Source organism: Trichosurus vulpecula, chromosome 4, assembly GCF_011100635.1.
Source record: "Trichosurus vulpecula isolate mTriVul1 chromosome 4, mTriVul1.pri, whole genome shotgun sequence".
NCBI classification, from domain to species: Eukaryota; Metazoa; Chordata; class Mammalia; order Diprotodontia; family Phalangeridae; genus Trichosurus; species Trichosurus vulpecula.
This window is the reverse complement of record NC_050576.1, coordinates 80790067-80811781: the sequence shown is the minus strand read 5'-3', so window position 1 is coordinate 80811781 and position 21715 is coordinate 80790067. Positions and strand designations below refer to the sequence as shown.

General features: G+C 36.7%; 1 protein-coding gene across 4 annotated transcripts in view; it reads right to left on the bottom strand.

Moving 5' to 3' along the window:
• Positions 1–661: 661 nt before the first annotated feature.
• Positions 662–21715, bottom strand: part of SWT1 (SWT1 RNA endoribonuclease homolog) — a 142315-nt gene continuing 121261 nt past the window's right edge. For 3 of the 4 annotated variants that reach the window (XM_036754558.1, XM_036754559.1, XM_036754560.1), the window contains 2 exons: positions 19470–19534; positions 715–1646 (listed from right to left, as the gene is read on the bottom strand). In XM_036754558.1, the coding sequence (XP_036610453.1) occupies positions 1514–1646; positions 19470–19534 (198 nt within the window). In that variant the 3' untranslated portion in view covers positions 715–1513. Of the gene's footprint in view, positions 1647–19469; positions 19535–21715 lie in introns of all 4 variants that reach the window. The other variant, XM_036754557.1, reaches the window with a different exon arrangement.

Here is a 21715-nt window from a genome sequence, read left to right as displayed (position 1 = left end):
GCTATTTCATCTGAGAATGGAAAGGATACCAGGCACCCCTAATTCCAGAATGACAACCTCAATTCTCATCCAGTTATGGTATGGCACGATAAAAGTAAAGGGAATTTGTTTCAATGTCCTTAACCTATAAAATGAAGAAATTGGATTAGATGAAGATTCTAACTCCAAATCCTTTCATTCATAGCATTTAGAGAGAAAAAGATCTTAATGTGAAAGAACATTTAAGTGACCTGTCCAACATTACATAGGTGGTAATAAAATTAGGATTCAAATCCATATTACACTAGTATTCAGATTATATCAGATTGCATAAGATTGTGGTACAGTGGCCTTATGTTTTCTGACTACTCCATATTCTTAGAATGGGCCTCAGAAAACTACCTTGGTGTCATGTATGTTCTGGTATGCATAGCTTTTAAGTATTTCGAAGTAAATAAAAACTTGGAAGTAAAAGCTCAGTTTTAGCCACTTCCTTTAAAGACATGAACCAAGGAACCAAATTAAGATGCTTTTTTTTTTTAAAAAAACCATGGCAAAACTGGGTATTTGGAGTAGAGACATTTACAAGTCCTGTTTTTATGTTTGAAAATGCTACTGTAACTAGCAACTTAAGGTCCTTTTCAGTCCCTTATACAACTTTAAAGTAAAGCAAGAAACATTTAAATTTACCAAAAAAATTTATTTAATTTTTCTAAAATAAATAAAACATATACATATGTATTTGGAATAGAATGCCTAAGTTGGATTTGTTACCAAATGTAGAATACATTTCCAATTCATTGTACAAATGAATAATGCAGAAGACTAGATGTTGAGTTTAAGCCAAGAGCTAACACTGCTAAAACTATAAACTAGGGCAGACTTGCATTTCAGGGGAAAACACAAACCCTCTTCTAGAAATGAAGGATGCAAGAACTAAAGATCGGAAGAGGTAGAATTGGAAGTTGCAGCTCAACTTCATTGCTATAGGGCAGGAACTGAAAGTGGCAAAATGACTCCAAAATAGATGCTTTCTGTCTTAACTAAGAATCTTCATATTAAAGACTACATCAAAATGTGTATTAGTTCCCTGGCCTGCAGGGTAAACCTAGCTCTTAACAATCCTGGTGGCTTACGTTCAGTTTGTGGGAATGTGGCCATGTTGGGATTGGGTTTTAAATACGCCTGGTCCCATGACCAAATGAACTAAAAGTATATACTCATGACAACATAACCTGACTTGGGGCAACTTCAGGCCTGTGTAATCTAGGGATAAGAGGAAGAGGGCGCTGCTGGTAGCTTCAGAAGAACGGAGCCTACACAGTAAAAAGCATTTCTCCCAGGATGTGAGCACTAAGCTTTTGTCAAGTCTTGGCTGTTTCAGGAAAAGGCAACAAATAAGAAAACCTGAAGACCATTCTTGGTCCATTTTGGGGTTTGGCTCAAAAGCAGACTTCACAACAAAACAAAAACTACATTATACTGTTATTTCAACTACTCCAACATATAAATAGAGGATTCAGGGAGAAAACATTTAACCAGTCCTGTAGTTGAGCATATCTTCAGACCACCCCCGATTTTTGGCTTCCATATAGACAGAGGCATTGCACTGCTCCATAGTGAATTCCATCTGGGCCAGCTGACAACATCCAATTTTTAACTTTTCCCTAGAGGAAAAAAGATTAAAACATGACAAGGCAGTTGGTCAAAATACTAAATCAGAGAGCTACAACAGAATGATACATGTATGTATTTTATGATATATCACAAGATGTTGGCTTAAAAAAAATTTATGCCAGGACATGAAAATAGGGTTTCCTACTATACTACACAAAGAAAGCTCTTCACTAGTTAGCCCCAGCTTACCTTATTCTACATAACCCCTTTTCCATGCACTTTATAATTCAGCTAAACTGGTAGAGGGAAGCTCAGAGGTTAAAGTGACTTGCCCAGGGCCAAACATCTAGTGAGTGTCGTGGGCTGGATTAGAACTCAGGTCTTAATGATTCCCACCATCTAGCATTCTGTCTACTGTTTTATGCTCTTGCAGAGCAAAGTACCATCTCCATGAAGTCTTTCTTGATCTTTCAAAACACTGTATTTAACTATGTTGTATTTATTTTGTATTCCTCCAATAAACATTTATTAAGCACTTAAGACACTCTCTGCCCTCAAGGAACCCACAACATGCAAATAAACATACAAAACAAGCCATACACAGCATAAATATATTTAAAAAGGAAAGCATTTTGTGTCAATATGTAGTCTGACAATGCAAAAGTATGTATTGTTTCAGTTTCTGTATTTCTATCACCAGAGCCTAGCATAAATAGTGGCTATATATGGTAGGTATTTAATAAATCCATATTGACTGACAGGCCTAAAATGGCTATAAATGCCAACACTGAAGTTGATAGTAATGGTAGCCAGGAATATATCATGGCAAACCCAGCATTTTTTCTACAGAAGCACACTTCTAGGTGTTCCTAAGGGCTGGACATCCAAAAAAAAGCCCTCATATATGATTAGGCCAAATCAACACAATCCATAGACTCACCAGAACCTTACTGGGCTGAGTCACGTTCAATTCAATAAACACATCACTGAATAACCTAAAAATCTGCAGTTTTTGAGAGGTGGTGTTCTACATCTTTTAATTGATTCTCTGAAGGATGCAAGAATAGGAAAGGGATGCTTGGCACTAACCCTAGAGAGCAGGCAGAGATGCAGAAGAAGAGGATACCCAAAAAATAACTTCCAGAAAGAAACAACAAAAATGGAGGGTAGCAAGATGTAAAACCCTTTTAAATTCCTGATGAGATACAGCTCTTGTGGGTATTAGTTGACAATCAGAACGGGACATAAGAAGGATATATACTTGGGGGTGGCAATAATTACCAGGAAGGAAAAAGTACAATTTCACCTAAGGCTTTGAATTACTGTCTCCTGGGCATTCTGTAGAATTTCCACCCCCATTTCTGGACCCACTGTGTTGGCCCAAATCATCTCTACAATGATTGAAATAAGCTCTCTGGAACCCTTGTCTGGAGGCATCAGAAACAGAAAGGAGGGAGTCAGAAAGCAGTTTTAGGGAGGAATACAAGAAAACTACTTTTGATCAGACCCTTCTTTTTGGAAGCTCTTCCTTTTCCTATGTTTAACTTCTTGTGACTAAGGTGTCATTTTCCCCTTTTCAGTACCTAGAAGCACAGCAGATATTCAGTCTTGTTCTAATTAATTTTTTTTAAAAATCAAACCCTAATGTATTAAAGAAAAGAAGACATATCTAAGTTTCTGTTTCCATCCTTTGATCAATCCACGTGTGAAAAAGACACTCGTGATGACTGATTCTCTGGCTATTATTTCTGTATTTGGCTCTTGTAGTGAAATGAAGGTAGTACCTCTCCTCATCTTCAGTTTGATTACTTTTTTAGTGTGATTCAGGATTTCAGCATTTGGTTCCTCTATAGCATAGAGTTTGGTTATGTCTGAGTGTAGAGAGGGTGCCTCTATATTCAAATGAGCAATTTAAATTGCAGAAAACATTTTACATGTGTGAAATGCTTGTTCTCTTGAGGCATTTCGGTTCAATTTTGATATAGTAGAATAGGTTAGCCATGAACTTGAAATGTCTGGCTCAGATCCTAGCACAGACCCCAGCTGTAAAAGGGAGCTTCTTCACACCCTTCTGAAGTTCATTTTCCTCATTTGTAAAGTACAGACAGTGACATGTGCACTAAACAAATGTAAGGTGTTATTACTGCATTTTATATACCAGGTCATGGCAGCAACAGTATTTAAGGGTCCTTCTGCTACTGGATTTATTCTCACAGGATTTATTCTGTGCAGGAATTCACTGTACAATACAGGCAGTTCAACTCCTACTCTGGTGCCTCAAGAAATGGAAGTAACTGTTCTAAAACAAGTTCTGGAACATAATGGGTGCCAAGAATGAATCCTCACCTACACTTCAGTGACCTCTCATTGGTCATTAGATACATTCTTCTAAGCTAATGAACACCAAAGCAGCTAGTCAACAAGCATTTATTAAGCACCTACTATGTGAGTGGCACTGAGTTAAGCACTAAGGATACAAAGAAAGGCAAAAACACAGTCCTTGTTCTCAAGCAGTTCCCAGTCTAATAGGAAGATAACATACAAAAAGAAAATATACAAAATCTCTCTGAAGAATTTTGGAATTGATTGTGGGACACAGGAGACACCAGCAAAGGACCACCCAGCATGGCATGCCCACATCAAAGAAGGCGCTGTGCTCTATGGGCAAAAGAGAATTGCAGAAACTCAAAAGAAACACAAAAGAAAACTCAAAAGGTGCACAAATTTAGAGAATCCACCCCAAATGTTCACGTAGACTATTTGTGCCCAACTTGTGGTAGAGCATTCCAAGCTCATATTAGTCTGATAAACCACAGTCAGACACACTGTAACTTGACTAATACAGTGATGTCATTTTGGTCCTCTTTGAGAATGAAGGACAACCACAACCAACCATACAAAATAAAATGGAGAAAATCTCAGAAGGAAGGCACTAAAATTAATATGGACTACTCCTACAGATGTTGCCCCAAGACTCTGTCCTGGGCCCTCTTCTTTCTCCATACCCCTTTTAGTGTTCTCATCAACTCCTATGAATTTAATATCTATACAGATGAGCCACACAGATCTATATCAGGCCCATTTTTCTTCTAAGCTTCAAGCTCAACTGCCTATTAGATGTCTCATACTTAACATATCCAAAACAAAACTCATCTTTCTCATCAACCCACCCCTTTTGCAAACCTCAGCATTTTTGTCGAAGATAACCACCATTCTTCCAGTCTTTCAATTTCATAATCTTGGTGTCGTCTTCAACTCCTCACTCTACCTTACCCCACATATATAGAGTAAGCTGTTGTCGAATCCTTTGTATCTGATGCCTGCTCTTTCCTCATACAGTGATCTTAGTTTGGGCTCTCATCACCTCTTATGCTATTAAACTGACTTACTAATTGGTTTTCTTAGTTCAAGTCTCTTTGCATTTTGATCTCTATCATCCACTCAATTGCCAAAGTGATTTTCCTTAAGCGTAGATCTATGTCACTCCCCTATCAATAAACTCCACCGACTCTCTATTGCTTATAGGACAAAATATAATTCCTGTGTTAAGGTCTTCACAATTTGGGCCTATTCTACCTTTCCAATCTCATTATACATTACCTTTCTTTCTGCAATCTGTGGCCTAGCCAAACTGACCTTCTATCTATTCCTCAGAGTCAGTAGGCACTTCATCTCCTCTCTTCATGTCTTTTCACTGGACATTCTTCATGCCTGGAATGCACTCCTTCCTCCACTTTATAGAATCCTTCTCTTTCTTCAAAATGCACCTCAGCACCAACTTCCACCCCAAATTTTTTTGATCTCCCCACTTGTGGGTATCTTCCCTTCCTAACTACCTTGAATTATTTATTTTGTACATACTTATGTATGTATATGTTGTCTCCTCTGGTAGAATGTAAGCTCCTTGAGAGTAGGAACTGTTTCTTTTTTCATGTTTATATTCTTACAAAGTACCTTACACTAAATGTTTATTATATAATTATTTTATAATTTATTATATTATGTTACAATAAATGATTAACTAAAAACAAATCTTCTATATGAAGATTTTATAACTATCCTATATTCTAATTTGGGATGGTTCAAGGAATCACTGCATCACAGGTACTATACTAAGATGGAACACTTGGACAGTGTTGGAACAGTATGGACCTGGCAACAGATTGTGTGGCTACTGTCTAAATACTTCTACAAGTTAAACTAAGAGGGGATAGAGGGTTGACTAAAAGAAGATGAATACTTTGATTACACCAACTAAGGAAGGTATTTGGATCTGTTAGTAGAGCTGGTAATCATCCCAATAAAATCATGGCTATTTCAAAAGAGTATTAGACAAATTTATGACCTACATGTCTATACCATAAATTCTGTACAGTGTTGTAAAGGATGAGGAATTATATAAATACAATTGTTAAGAATAATCTTTTTCAACATTAAACCTTTTTCCAGCTTTAAAATTCATTGTAACCTCCAAACTAAGGAGATAAGTCAAGAAGCTCAGGTATATTATCTTCTACGTGCATCATCTGTAATAAATTTGCTACACCCAAACTTTGTTGCCTCTCAGAGGAGCTTGCAACTTCTGTTTATCAACCACTCAAGAGACATGACTATGAGGAAACAGGTTTCCATAAAGGCATTATGATTTTATTTTTATGCTCAAAACCACACATCAATATTTTCATTTGCATCAGAAACCAATTATCCTGAAAGGTGACTTTTGGACATTTCTTCATTTGACAGTCACAGCTGACATTTTTCAATACTGTTTTTGATATTCAACAGCCATATATTGAAAGTAGTTTAAGAGATGAGTCTGATGTATTTCACTGTATTTATATGGTTACTACAGTTGTATCCAGTAACAGAAACATCTTCAATTTAGTTCCCCCTCCCAGTCTTCTTAATTTAGACCACAATATACACAAGTCATGTTTCAAAATGCAGTCTAGGAAATGTAATACAATATTCTGTTACCAAAACCCACAAGGATTAAGGTTTGTTTGTATTTCTCAACAAAGGTGTTCCTGGGGCAGTGAAGCAAACTTACTCAAGCTCAGCTGAGATGGATATGAAACATGAAATACTGTCAGCTAGAAGTTTAAAATATGCTTCCATAGCTCAACGATAAAAAACAATGAAATAATTTCCTATGACAAGAGTGATGTGTAATTTGTGTCTCATAAATTCAGGTATTTCCACTAAAGTCTTACGCTACTCTCCACTGTGGCATGAAGATAAACTTGCATTCTTGAAGGCTGTGTCAATGGAACAATTTGTGGTTTGATGTGCTGGAAAATCTTCAGGCCAAGGCATAGACAATGTCTTTTGTCTGAGAACAAGACTGCCTAAGTCTGGAAAAGATCATCATCATTAGCCACCAGGTCAATATTTTGGGGGCCATGGAAACTTGACAAGCCATCTAATGTACCATGGGGTTATCCTCTACAACAGCAGGAGGTGTTATCTACAATGTTGAAATCACAGATCCTTAATGTACAGAAGAAGTATTAATTTGGGACACGATTTATTAAACAATATCATCCTTTCAATTTCTGTGATTTTTAGAGTCTGAACTGGTATAACAATCTTCCTGAATTTTCACTTATATATTTTTCAAACCTAGTGCAAGGCTTTTTCTTTCTTCCCTCCTTTTTCCTTCCTTCCTTCTTGTTTTTGATATAGTTAGTGTGTAATGTTCTTGCCCACCCCATTTAATTAAGATGAGAAGCAATGAGGTATAGTGGATAGAGAACCAGCTTCAAAATCAGGAAAACCTGACTTCAAGACATGTTTCTAATGCACACTGGTTCTGTGATCCTGGGCAAGCTGCTGAACTGCTCAGGGCCTCAGATAACCCTGGAAGGCTTTAAGTTGCATAGCAGATGCCAATCAACATTGGCAAAATAATTTTTACTACTGGAAGTTCTCTATACTAATAATAGGTCCTGTCCAAAAGAAATTAATGCCAATTGAGGTAACTTATAAAGCACCACATCTCAAAGATTTAATAAGAGATTTAACAAACATGTATTAAAACACCTACTCTGTGTTAGGCTGTGGTGTACATGAAGACAAAAATTAAACATTTCTAGCTGAAATTGTATGAGGAAATACAACATGTACAGAGATACTTAAATACAAGGCAATTTCAGAAGAGAGAGAAGCCTAACTGGGTGTAATCAGCAAAGGAGCTAAATCAGTAGCAGTAGAAGCGAGCACCCAAATTGAGTCTTGGAAGAAAAAAAAGATAGTGATGAAGAAGTGCATTACAAGTATGAGTGGTAGTCTGCGCAAAGGCATAAGGACAGGATAGAGAATGCAAACTATCAGGAACATTTAGTAGCTTGATTTGGTTGGAATATAGAAAAACAATATTAAATAAGTCTGACAAGATTGAGAGACAGGCCTTAAATTCTAGACTAAGGAATTTATTTCTTCCTCAGGACAATAGGGAGTTGCTGATGATTTTTGATCTGAGGAATGCCATAACCAAACCTCTGTCTTAGAAAGACGATTTTTGGCAACGGTGTGGTGAGCACATAGAGAAGAAGTCAGTAGAAACAGAAAATCCAACAAGGTGATTTCAATAGTCCAGGGGAGAGCTGATGAGGACCTGAACTAAGGTAGTGGACAATCAGAGAAAAGAGAATGAATGTGAAAGATGTTGACCTGCCAACTTATTTGTTGGAACATTGAGATAAAGCTCTCTAGCAGACAACTGGTGATGTGAAAGAGAAATGTAAGAAAAATATTAACACCTGGATGCTTACTGATAGAGTTGAATTGGGAAGCTATTGGTGCAAAGATGATAAAGTTATATATGTAGAGATCATCATAGAGAGTAGATGAGAACAAGAAATTGAAAAAGTTCCAAATCAGGACACCCAGATTTAGCAAGTGGGAGATAAATGTTTCAGTTAAAAAGTGTGAGTGGGATCAAAAGTAAAGAACCAGAAAAATGCAATGCCATGGAAGCCAAGGGAAGGAAAAAAAATCTCAAAAGCTACAGAAAGGTAAAATAGGGTAGGAATGAGAAAAAGTCATTATATCTAGTAATTAAGAGATTGTTGGTAACCTTGAAGAGAGCAATCTAAGTGGTGTGAAGAGAAGTAAGATTTGCTAAGGGTTGACAAGAGAATAGGTGATGAAGAACTGTAAGCAATGAATGTAGATGACTTTCTAGGAGTTTGGTTCTGAAAGGTGCAAATGGTCTATTTTCATCTTTATAATAAACATATCTCGATCAATGTGCAAGGTTCTGTGCTAGATGCTATGGGAGAAAAAAATGTACAGAACTCTTAGAATTTCGTTCTTAGTTGATGGCCCTGGCTGCCTTCAGTGGCTGCTGTAGACTGTCAGGAAATAGAATTGTCAGAACTTTCCAAAAAGAGGATTTTCTCTAGTTCTTAGAATAGTTTGTGCCCTAGCCACCTCTATGTCAGATACCACCATTTAAATACAGTCCAAATTTAAACCACACTTTTCCCTCAAATATAAAAGAAAATCTGAGTAGATAATATAGTGTTACTTTTATGTGAATAGACATAATATGCATACATTATACACACACACACACACACACACACAAACACATACACATACTTCTTTTAAAGAGATTATGTTGTATGCATAGAGGTTTTTTTTTTTGGACTAATTTGGTACAACCTTTCAATTCAAACAAGATCAAAAAGGCAAAAAAGATTACTGAAAGCTAACAAAAATCGGTTGTTTCTGCGGTAATGCCTGTCACAATGAGATTTAATTTTGGAGGTATTCAGTGCAGATGATTTTCAGATCTGTTTAACCAGCCCTAGCCTCTCTTCTAATCTCCTATCTCCAACTGACTATTGGATACTTCAAACTAGATGTCCCATTGATGTATTAAACTTAACATATCCCAAAATGAATTTATTCTCTTTCCCCCAAACCTTCCCCTTTCCTAATTACCTTATTACTCTCAAGAGTACCAGCACTGTCCTCCTCGTCACTGAGGCTCACAACTCAAATGTACTTTTTGGTCACTCGTTCTCTCTCACCACCACGTTCAATCTGTTGCCAAGACCTGTTGATTCTACCTTTCAAACACTTCTCCTCTGACGTTCCCTTTTCATCTCTACTGCCTAACTTCCTTCAAGTCTCAGCTAAAATGCTATCTTCTACAAGAAATCTTTCCCAGTCACTCTTAATGTTAGTGCCTTCCCTCCGAGATTATTTCCAATTTATGCTGTCTATATATTGTGTGTATGTAGTTGTTTACATGTTGTCTCCCTCCACCCCCATTAGAATATGAGCTGTTTGGGGGCAGGGACTGTTTTTTCCTTCTCTTTACATTGCCATCATCTAGCATAGTACCTGGCACACAGAAGGTGCTTAATAAATGCTTGCTGACTTGACTTGCTGGGTGAAAATTAACATGAAAAAAACTAAAAATGAAGGCTAAGAATAAAATTGCCCTAGCTTAAGCCAAACTCAATGTCAGTGAAAAGAAGATGCAGGAGAGAGTCTACGGAGAGCCTGATAAGAAATTCTAAATCAAATCAACATATTATGTGATACTTGGTGACTTCAACATAAAGGTGGACACAGAAAAGGAAAGCAAAAAATATGTTGGAAAAACTAAGTATCAAGAAATGAGAAAGACCAAAGTTTTAAAAGCCACATTCTTTATCTCCAAGAAGGCAGAGTAGCAGGGCGAAGTACACTGAGCTCCCCCTCAGAACTCCTCCAAACAGGTCAACAAAACAAACCAGTCCAAATCTTGATTGTTAAATCCAAAAAAAGTCACAGCAAGTCACTTTTGCAGCTCAGGTTGGAGCAGGGAGAGAGAGAGAACTTTGGACACTTGGAACAGGGTCTCACTAGGAGTGGGCCACATAGAGCACCTTAGTGCAGAGGAGAGGCTATAGACCAGGGGAAGAGGAGGTCCATTCAGGGCACCTTGTACAAAACAAACAAAACAAACCCAGAGTCATTCAGAGACTTTGAAATTCAAATAGGAATTTAGAGAAACATAAAATAGGCATCATAGAAGGAGTCTAATTAGACAGAAGACTTGAGAATAGTTCTCTTAATACTTAATAATCTAAATGGAAGGATAGAAAGGGAGGGTAAGATGAATACACTTGAGTGGGGAGGAGAAGAAAAGGGTTAGGGAAATTATCTCACAATTAGGGTGCACAAGTAGAAGTCTATACAAAAAAGGAGGTGAATGTTGCATGGAAGGGATTGACACTTGAATCTCACTCATTTGAAATGGTCTAAGGAGGGAAGAATGCACATATATACAGAGTTCACATTATGGGGAAAAGAGATGGGGAAATTAGAGGATAGATTATAGAGAGATTAGTCCTGGGGAAAACAAATTCCAGCTAAGGATGTACCAAAATATTTATAGCTCTTTTTTTGGTGGCAAGGAATTAGGATTTGAGGGGGGTACCCATCAGCTGGGAAAAGGCAAAAAAAACTGTGGTGTATAAATATGATGGAGTGTTATTTTCCTGTAAGTAATGATAAAGAGGATGATTTCAGCGAAATCTGGGAAGATTTTCATGAACTGATGCGGAGTGAAGTGAATAGAACCACAACAATTTGTACAGTAACAAAAACCTAGCTTCTCTGTATTGCCTCTCCCTAAACCCTGAGAATGAAAGAAAAATAAATCCTATTACAAACATGTAAATACACACACACACACACACACACTCTTTTAGATATGGCTAATGTGGAAATTTGTTTTGCTTGACTATACATGATTGAAAAAAATTAATCTAAAAAATATTCTACAGCACATTAAATTGTCCAATCCAGTCTTCCAGGCTTTGAGTCTGGCTCTCTGACTATGCCACACTGTCTGTCTATCTCCAGGTGTGAACACAGGCAGATTGTTTTTCTAAGAGTGAGGGCTAGCTACACAGTGGGATCTTGTATTTCTTAGTTCATTAGTATTGTTCAGGTTTCCTTTGAAATCCACTGAGTCAAGATCCTATCATAACATGTCTTGATTATTCTTGTGAGAAAGCTTGGTAATGTATCACATCTTTCGTTTGCTAATTGGCACAGGAATGATTGCCGCAAGATTTTTAATTGAATAGATAGGATATTAAACATTCATGAGTGAGGGATGTTTTTATTGTCATTAGCTTGTTGCTTTAAAAAAAAGTGTCATGAAAATGTTCCGGTCATCTTTGCAAGTGAGTAAATGTGTATCAGGAATCATTACAAAATGTTACCCGATAAAGATCCTTGAAGTCTGTTATCAATGGAGATGACTGATTTGGTATTCAGAGGGACCTGGCCTTTGTTATCTTGTGATTCACAGTCAGCAGTAAGTGTGTCTGATCATGCTGTGAGGTGTAACACAGTTAGTATGTGGGTAGTTAAACTGTCTTGGTTGTCTCCGCCATTGAGTAAAGTTGTGTTGCAAATGTATATTACTCCCAGCCCCCTGCAAAATGGACATTCAACTGAACTTATTTGTTAATTGAGTTCATTGTCACATGGTTTGATCATGTGACCGGTAAAGCCCATGAGATGTACATGAAAAATTTGAATGTGATGGAAACCTAAAGTCTCCTGCCAACCTACTCTTCTGGTTTAATATAGAGAAAATAGCAAAAGAAAGTCAGATGCCCCCAAGGCAGCGTAAAATCTTTAGATGGCTACCAATATATTGATAGCAGTCTTTTTGAACATGCTTAACACAAACACTGAAATATGATATGACTAAGTATGCCATGAAATGTTTCTTCTGCCCTTTGGATAAGGGCATAAGAATAACTCTACTAACTCCTTTTATCTGCTTCTCCAAGGAGAATCTGTGAGTTGTCTTTCCATTTTGTTGGACTTCATTTCAATAGATGGTTTAAAAACTTTAAGATCACTGGTATCCCTAGATTCCTTTTCTTCTACTCTGCCACTATCACTGGAGAAACAGAGGGGGAGGGCCACAAAGGACTGAGAGCTATTTTGTATTGTCATTTGTTTCATGTATTATCATGACCAAAAAATTCATCACCAAGTGGTCATCCTACCAGGGATGAGCTTCTTCACAATCAGCCAGATTGGTTCATGAAAAGCAAACAGTCTGTTACCAGCACCATGTCACATAAAAAGCATTTCTCCCATGGCAGAACTTTACTCTCTGGCATTATTTGCATCAGAGCAGAACTCAGGTCAAGAAGCTTTCAGAATAAATGATAATAACTGATAATTACATATCACTGTATAAAGTTGCCCCTAATGGCTTACTCATATTTCATGTGGTTTATAGGTGACCATGAGTTCTTAAAGGCTATGCTGCCAGTGCAATAAGTTCTGATATGTCTTATAAAACTTGAAAGGCTTCAGGTAATGGTCTGGTGATAAACTAAACATCTGTTGTCTAAGGATCAACCTAGCTGAGTTTAGAGAGGTGCAAACGCAGGTAAGTCATAGGGTGATAATATTTTCAGCCATAGCTACTTTGAAGTTGCTAGCTTAGAGACCTGTGATCTGCAGCGGGGTAAGAAGCACCTACACCAATGGAGTTACACATTCATCAAGTAAGTATTATAAAGCACTTATGTTGATGATCACATTTAGCTCAAACAACTATATGAAAGATCATTCAAATATTGCTATCCCCATTTTACAGATGAAGTTTAATAACTTGCCTATAGTCACACAGCTAATAAATGGCAGGGTACAGTTCAGACCCAAATGCAGACCAGCTTCTGACTCCAAATTCGATATTCTGTATATTCTACTAGTTTGTGTGGTACAGAGGACCTGTGTTCAAATCTCAGTTCTGCTATGTCTGTGATCTCAAGCAGGATCTCTCTGGGGCTCAGTTTCCTCTTCTTTGTAATGACGTAGTTGGACCAGATAAGCTAATAAAATATTACTAGATGCAAACATACGATCCTATGATTATTATCTCAGGTTCAAGGATGAAACATCATTCCAACATTTTGTGGCAGAGCTCTCAATAGATACTTACTGAGAACATTCTTGGATACTTCACAATCTGTGGTCTCACTGATATGAGTTCTCCCTCCAATTGTAAATAAGGCTTTGGAACAGGACTTTATGGAGGAATATGCACAGAGGAAGGGAAAAAAACATCATGGGAGATATAGCAAGGCAAAAGGATATGGTCACTGTCTTCAAGAAAATTACAATTCAGGATGAGAGACAGGCTCTATAAATATTTTTTGGAAAATTACAAGGAAGCATGTAACAAATGAGTGGTATAGACCAATTCTGTAAATACAGAGGTAGAGACCATTGGTAACCTGGACTGGTTGTGGAAGGTTTCACAGACTTTATGTTGTACCTAGAAAGAAAGGCAGGATTCAGACAAAATCTGAAGAAAAAGTCTTTCTGGAATATAGTGGGAGATAGGAAACGATATGAAAGGCTGAAGGCTGAAGTCAGATTGTGAAAGGCTTTGACTGCTTTCCTGAGGATCTTAGACTATTCTAGAAAGAATGACACACCATTGCTTTTTGCTGAAGTATCCATACTTGAAGTATCCTTCTTGGCTCTTCTGCTTCAAAGAAATGCAATTCTTTAGGAGATCTTAAAAATCTCAAAAAAAACGAGTATCTAATTTATTTCTACTTTTGGCAGAAATAAGTGTCCTGAAGAATCCGTGAGGTACTTATGGTATGCTAATTCACAATTTATGACTTCGTGTTTATGTCCTAGGGGTTTACCTAAGACACACAAGTGATGTTTCCGAGGTCATAAAACTTAATAAGTATCACAGGCAGGATTTTATTCCAGGTATATCTGACTCCAAGTCTAGCACTCTGCTATACAGCATTACCTCTGAAACAATACATTCATTAGGATTAAGTAGAAAATGCAGTTTACTATTATTACAAATGAAGCTTGATGTTAAAGAATCAAATGGGAAATTCAATGCTAAAACTCTGTCACTTTTAGAATCCACCAAAATATGTACTCTCATTATATTCACACTATGGACAACATTTCAGTCAGCAGACTGAATTAACTTAGAATGTGACTGGGGCTCAGGGCCAATCACTGAACTATGTACTGTGAATAACTGTGTCTGTTATATCTCTAGCTTCAAAGATTGGGCTACTATGCCAATCTGTCAGTCCTGGTCTGCTCTGATTTATTCGAAACAAGAGAGTACAGATAACAGAGTGAGAAAATGTAACACATTACTTACTATATTAGCTATCTTATACAAACTACTAAGACTAATGGAAGGAAAGCCACAAATTTTTAGAGTTGTTTAAATATATTGGTGTACATAATTATTGCCTTAACCAAAACTTAATGGTTAACTACCAAAAAAGGCCAAAGTGGCCCAAAAAGGCCAACTTAGGTCCACATTTACATTTTAATTTTTATTTTCTATTTTATTTCTATTTATTTGTCTCCTCATCCCACATTCCCACTATAACTTTCTTCCTAATTCAAAGTAAACAAAACAAACTTTTTTTTAGAAATGTGGTACATATGTTAAGGGTATAGTTTTGTTTTTATTTTTTAAAGATAATTTTGAAGATATTTCCTTTGAACGTTATGATAAAGCATTTTAAAAAACCCTTTCTATGTGTCAGGCACTGCTATGATTATAAACAAGCAATGTAAGTATGTCTGAAAAAAGAAGTAGGAAAAAGGAAGCAGGCAAACCAATTCCAAGCATTTATTAAATACCTACTACATGCCCAATACTACACTAGGTGTTGGGGATACAAATGCAACAATGAAACATTCCTTGTTTTGAAGGAACTTAAAACTCTATTGTATAAAAAAACAAAATCAACTCTCATTTCACTAGCAGACCCTGAGACAAAACCACAATGAATACCAAGTTACAGAGTTACATAGTGTAACTCTTTAGTAAAGCTTTTTGTTCCATCATCTTAGTTTTCCCTAATCTAGACCTTTATCTGCCTTATCAAGGTGTTTTTCTAAAAAGCATCTAAATTAAGATCAAGAATAGTTTTACTACTGGATGTGCCCTCTATCACCATCAACCTATTTTCAAAGATAAATTAGAGAATGTAGGGCATACAATCAAACTATGAACATTTATGTTCACAGACTGGTTCCACAGCAAAAGTCAAAAGACAGAAGCAATTATCCAAATAATTCAGTCAATACAGAAATACTTTTTGCTCATTATATGCATAACTCTACAAAGATATTAATTAGGCAAGAGGAAAACTGAATACACTGTATTGAAACAAGTGATAAAAATGTGTCTTTCCCTGAATAATCCAGTTAAAAGCCTCAGTCTTGATTTGGCTGTAGAGACAAAAATCAAAACAAATGACTGGTTTGACTGAATCAATTGAAAAAAAAAATCCATCTTGCTAGATGTTTGACTGTATTTACCAGTTCAGCTTTATCTAAACAACAATACTGATTAAAAAAACAGTCAAAGCTTCCACTATTTGATGTAGAGTCCCTAAAATTCTTCCTAAAGGGATGGAGATGCATATTTGTGTACATGCAAGGGCTATTTCTGACTAAATCCTTTCACCTGAAGTGCTTTTGATGTTCAAAATTTACTTTATTATTTATATATCATGTAACATGCTTTTAAAAATGAAAAAATCCAAGTCCTCTACAGTATATTTGGGTCATTATTCCAAAGCTATGTCTTGGAGGCTCTGTGTTACAGACCAGGAACTCAGTCTAGTCTCATCTTGAGGACACTACTGAGCAAGTCCCCATCCTCACAAAACAAGCACAGTTCCAAAAGCATTCTTAATGAGAGAATGGCAGCATGGTTTGTATACACTTGGCCTGAGGCGGAAGATTATTTGGCATTGCCAGGTACTTTTTGAACTTGATGTCACAAACTATTATTTAACTCATACTGAAAAATGACTGCGCCTTTTAGGTTTTCTGAAAAAATTAAAACTGGAACAACAGACAATGAAAATTTATTCTGTTTTTCTACTTCCTTTTTATAATAGCTAAGACTGGCTAATGCACCATCCTAGGCTTCTGAATAAAATTCCCATATGACCTTGGGAAAGGAGTGGGTAAGCAAGTCTCCCTCTAATAAGAACTGAAAAAACTTAAAGGAGTTTGACTGCAAGCGATTTTAAAAGTCAACCTGAATTATAACCATGTAATGAGATTTTCTGTTTTGTCCCTTGCTCTAACTAAGTGCAAGTTTTAATCAAGGATACTTTCAACCTGAACCATTATCTTTCTGCTGTATCATGTTGTATACACAGTCCCCATCACGGCTCCCCCCGCCAATCCAGGCACTCATAACCTCCTTACATCATTAAAACAAAGGCCTTTCTACAGATGTCTGGTTTCCACATTGATAATTCCCTCCTTTACAGTCAATTCTGGAGACAAGAAACATAAAAACTAAAAACTCAAGCATTTTAAATAACTATTTGCTTTAACATTCCCAAGGAAGAAATATGTATGCCAGTTAAATGCAATCTATTTCTGCTTCCCCCACTGGATCACAGAGAAACTGGCAGGCACTAATATTTCTCTATTAAAATTCTTTTTTAAAAAAGGGGGGGAGGTTGTCAACCTCATCTATCAAACATATTTGGCCCTATCAAGTAAGGAAAAGGGGAATTAAAGGATCTTCATCTTTTGAAGTCCTAGTAGAGAAACTGAAAGATGGAGTCTATCTGAAACTGACACAGGAAGTTGAATTTATAGTCTATCAAAAACTATGTAAAGTGGAAGTGGTGCCATAAAATCTAATTGCTTCTAAACAGCATCAGGGCTGTCTCACACAGAACCTAGGCATTATTCAAATTTTTTCCAAGACCAACAGTGTATGCACATGTACATACACGTATGCGTACACACACACGCATGCACACACACACACACCCTCCTCCCCACCCTAACATCCCAGTCCCAATAGTCTCTAGTCCAGTAGTCTACTTGTTAGCAAATGCTACAGCTTACACAGCCTAGCAATTAGCAATTAAAAAAAAATGGGTGACTGTTACCCTAAAAATACAGCCAGTATTAAAAAAAAAATTCATAAATGCAAAAAGACAGTAAAAAAGGAAACTACACTCCAATATTTTAAACATGTTGGAGAGAGCTGCCTTTCCTTTAAGGAATTTCTCTTTTAATCTGAATTGCTTGTAATTTTACTTGGCAGAGAACCATCTAACATATTTTTATGAGCTTCAGAAATGATATAATAACTAGAAGACACATTATGCTTTTCCATATGAACCCAAACCCACAAACCCCTAAATATATATCTATATAGAAAGACAGATGGGTTGCAGGTTCATAAAAGAATATTCTTTCCACTAAGCTATGTAATAGCGGAAAATTACTTTCATACTACCTAGGATTGAAAGTTGGTAACTTGTAGTCAGGATTCTAATGAATAAACTATATTATGTAAAAAAGATTATGTGTTTTTGTCACTATGATGGCTTGAAATCATCAGATTCATGTTTTATTAGCCTACATTTTATCAAAGCAGCTTTCATTTAATTTTGCCATTGTGTCCACTCATACAGTTTCAGCTACATTTTCATATAAATAAAAAGCCAAATTAAAGGAAGACAAATCAGGGACCCATAATACTAAAATGCCAGAGAATAAAATTTATTTCCTAAGAAAAAGGAAAATGTCAATTATATTTATTCTTTATTTCTTTCTTTTTTCCCCTCAGGTAAGAAAGCATAAAATAATACTTTAAATAAATGGGGGACAGGGACTAAACTTGAGATGTCATTAGTACAAGGAATTCCCACGTGAGGAAACTCCCTCTACCAATGCAGGCCAGCACCTTATATGCAACTTATAGTGTAAGAGAGTTGCCAAGGGAACTGAGAGGTTTAAGTGACTTACCCAGGGTCACAAAGCAAGCATGTATAACCAGCAAGAATTGAACTCAGATCTTCCTGGCTCCAAGGTCAATTCTATCCACTACACGAAACTGCCTTTCAACAATTAATAGGCCTTAAGAATGCTCCGCATTCATTACATGGCAGTAACACCTCTCCCTAAATTCACCCTTTAATTAAGTCAGAACTGATGTAACACGTTCTTACCTTTCTCTTTGTAACCAGAACTCCCTAGATTAAGCTCCAGAGGTACAACCCCTAGTCAAGTCACTTAATCTCTCTAGGCATCACTTTCCTCATCAGTAAAATTAGTATTTTTTGTGCCAACCAACATCCATATAGGTCCTGTGAGCAAAGTGTGCCTTTAAGGTGTAAATTGCCATATAAACACGAGTGATAGTTGTAATTTGTATTACTTCAGAATCTAGGCATTTAACAGATCCAAACTAATAACATAAGGAAGAAACAAAAGGCCTTAACTTTCTTTTGTAAGAACACTATTCAGTTGTGTCTTAGATGGAAAGAAAAATGTTTAAATAAAGTATTTTCAATTTTTCAAGTCAAGAATTGGTGTCTTGGTTCTACAGGCTATAAGTATCTTAGAAACTGCCTCAGTTAGTTTTTAAAAAGGGAGTGAACAGAATCAGTGAGCAGAATATATTGTACAGAAGGAAGCACCATTTCAAGGAAAACAGTGACTCATCCTTAGTGGCTTCCAAGCCTATATGAAAATTTAGGTACAAATGATTAGAATGCAGAAACACTAGAACCAACTATAAAATGAAAGCAAAAACTATGTGATACTGATCTGACAACTGCTTAATCTTTATTATTCAGTGTTTTCTATCAAGGTCAATTATTCATTACAAAACAGACCTATCAACTTCTGGACTTAGAGGAAAGCAAGGAAATGACTAATTAAATATAAGATGAGAACAGTCTAAAATCACAGCAGCTCAAGGTAAATTGAAAACTACAGCTGCTCCAACTAACTTTTACTCCCAGCAGGCTTACTCTGATTACAAATTTATACCACAGATGACTTACCGATACTCAGCCTGTGACACACACTCGTAAAGTTCCTGGGCAGTAAAACTGATACAGCTATTGGCCTAATGAAAAGAGCAAAAGCATGATTATTAAAATTGCACACTATATCAAATGACTAGTGAGAACACAATTAGAACCGCCTAATGCTCTGAGGTGGGAGGATTTAAAATATCTGGATATTCAATAAAAATTACTAAACACACCTAGCATCACAGAGAAAACCCTCCATATCCTTCATATTAGCTAACCCTGAGCAAATTAGGAAACATTCCAGTCTCACTCATTCTCCCCAACCAATTAGTGAGCTCAACGATTCCAAAGCACAGCTCTGGAAATAAAGGTGGCTGACAGCACCTTGATCTCCACAAATGACTATCCTTGAACCTCTAAAAATGAAAGAGCATTTCTAACATACATCAGAAATGAAGCCTTTCCTGTACTTACGGGGAAAGCAGAGAAGCCAACATTAGCACTGCCACACCATCACCTCAAACTGAAATAGATTAGTGGCCTACAAGATCCCACTCCAATCTCTAGCTGGCTGGAAAGGATATCCTTTTATAAATCTCTTTTGCACACACAAGTCTTATATGTAGGTTTCTTTTTACTCTTTCTAGTGAAAACACTGGGTTGAAAACAAATGAATGATCATTCATTTGAAGAGACATTTGCCAATAAATAAAGGAATTAAAGTGAACAGGAGAAAGTGATCAAGTTTCCTCATTTTTAAACTTGAACTCAGAGAGCCCTTATTCTAACTGATGCAGTCAGTGGCCCTAATTTACTGGCCCAGATGAACTACATCCTATGATAAGAACTAGCAGGTGTGACTGTTGAGCTATTGCCAGTAATCTCTGAAAGACTGTGGAGAGCTGGAAAGCTACTACTGGTTCAAATGCTATCCCATTTTTCAAAGAGAGAAGAGGAATAAGGCTTGCAAATTCTAGGCCAGTGACCTTGACTCTGATTCTGAGCAAAATTCTAAACCACATCGTTACTGAACATCTAGAAAAGGAAATGATGATAACAAAAAGCCAACAAGCTTTCATCAAGATCACATGATACCAGTCTGATAAATTTTTCTTTTTTGTCATGGTGACTATAGTAGTATTCAGGAGACTGCTATAGATATAATTTTACCTAGATTTTAGCAAAATATTTTTAAAAGTCTCTCATGTTACTCTTGTAGAAGGGATGAGAGATGTGGGCCAGATGACAGCTCAATTAAGTTGATCTGGAATTAGCCAAATGGCATGGAAGGAAGCCTTCAACGGAGTTCTCTGATCATGTGTTATTGAATATTTTTAACAATGACTTGGGTAAAGACACAGATGGCATGATTATCAAGACTGTAGATGACACAATGCTGGGAGGGACAGCGAACAAGCTGGATGACAGTCAACATTAAGAATTATATTGACAGAATAAAACACTGGGCTGAATTTTATAAAATTTAAAGTCTTATGCCTGGGTTCAAATAATCTGCTTCCTAAGTAGAAGATTGGTGTGTGTACATGACTAAACAGCAATTCATCTGAAAATGACCTCAGGTTCTAATGGACTGCAAATTTAATGTGAACTAATGATGTGATATGGCAACCAAGAGAAGTAACACAATCTTAGGCTACATTAAGAAAGGCATAACTTTCAGAAACTGTAAGGTGATCGTACCATTCCATTCTGCCTTTGTTACAACACAATTATTAGAATATTGTGTTCAGTTCTGAGAACTACATAGGAAGGACACTGATAAATCAGAGAGTTTCTGGAGGAAAGCAGTCAGGAAGGAGAGGGGGTCAATGAGAGGACAATGTATTAATAAAACTAGGGAAATTTAACTGTGAGAATACTCAGTGAGAATATGAATATTCGTTTCAAGTATCTGAAAGATTGTTACCTGAAAGATGGACTACACCACTTCTTCATGGCCTCAAAGGAAAGAACTAGTACTAATGGGGTAGAAGTTGAAAAGAAGAAAGCTTAGGTATGTTGTCAGGGAAAAATCCTTTCTTTATAAGTAGAGCTTATGCAAAAATGGAATGGGCTGACTCAGAAGACAGTGGGTTCTCCTCCCTGAAGATCTTCAGACTAAAGCTAGATGATCCCTTGTCTGGTATGTTGTAGAAAGGATTCTTTTTCAGATATGGCTTCCTCTGAAGTTCTGTGAAACACTGATTCTGACATTATAACAGCCAAGGATCCACATCTTGATCATTGTTGAGTACTCCCTTTACTAATACTAA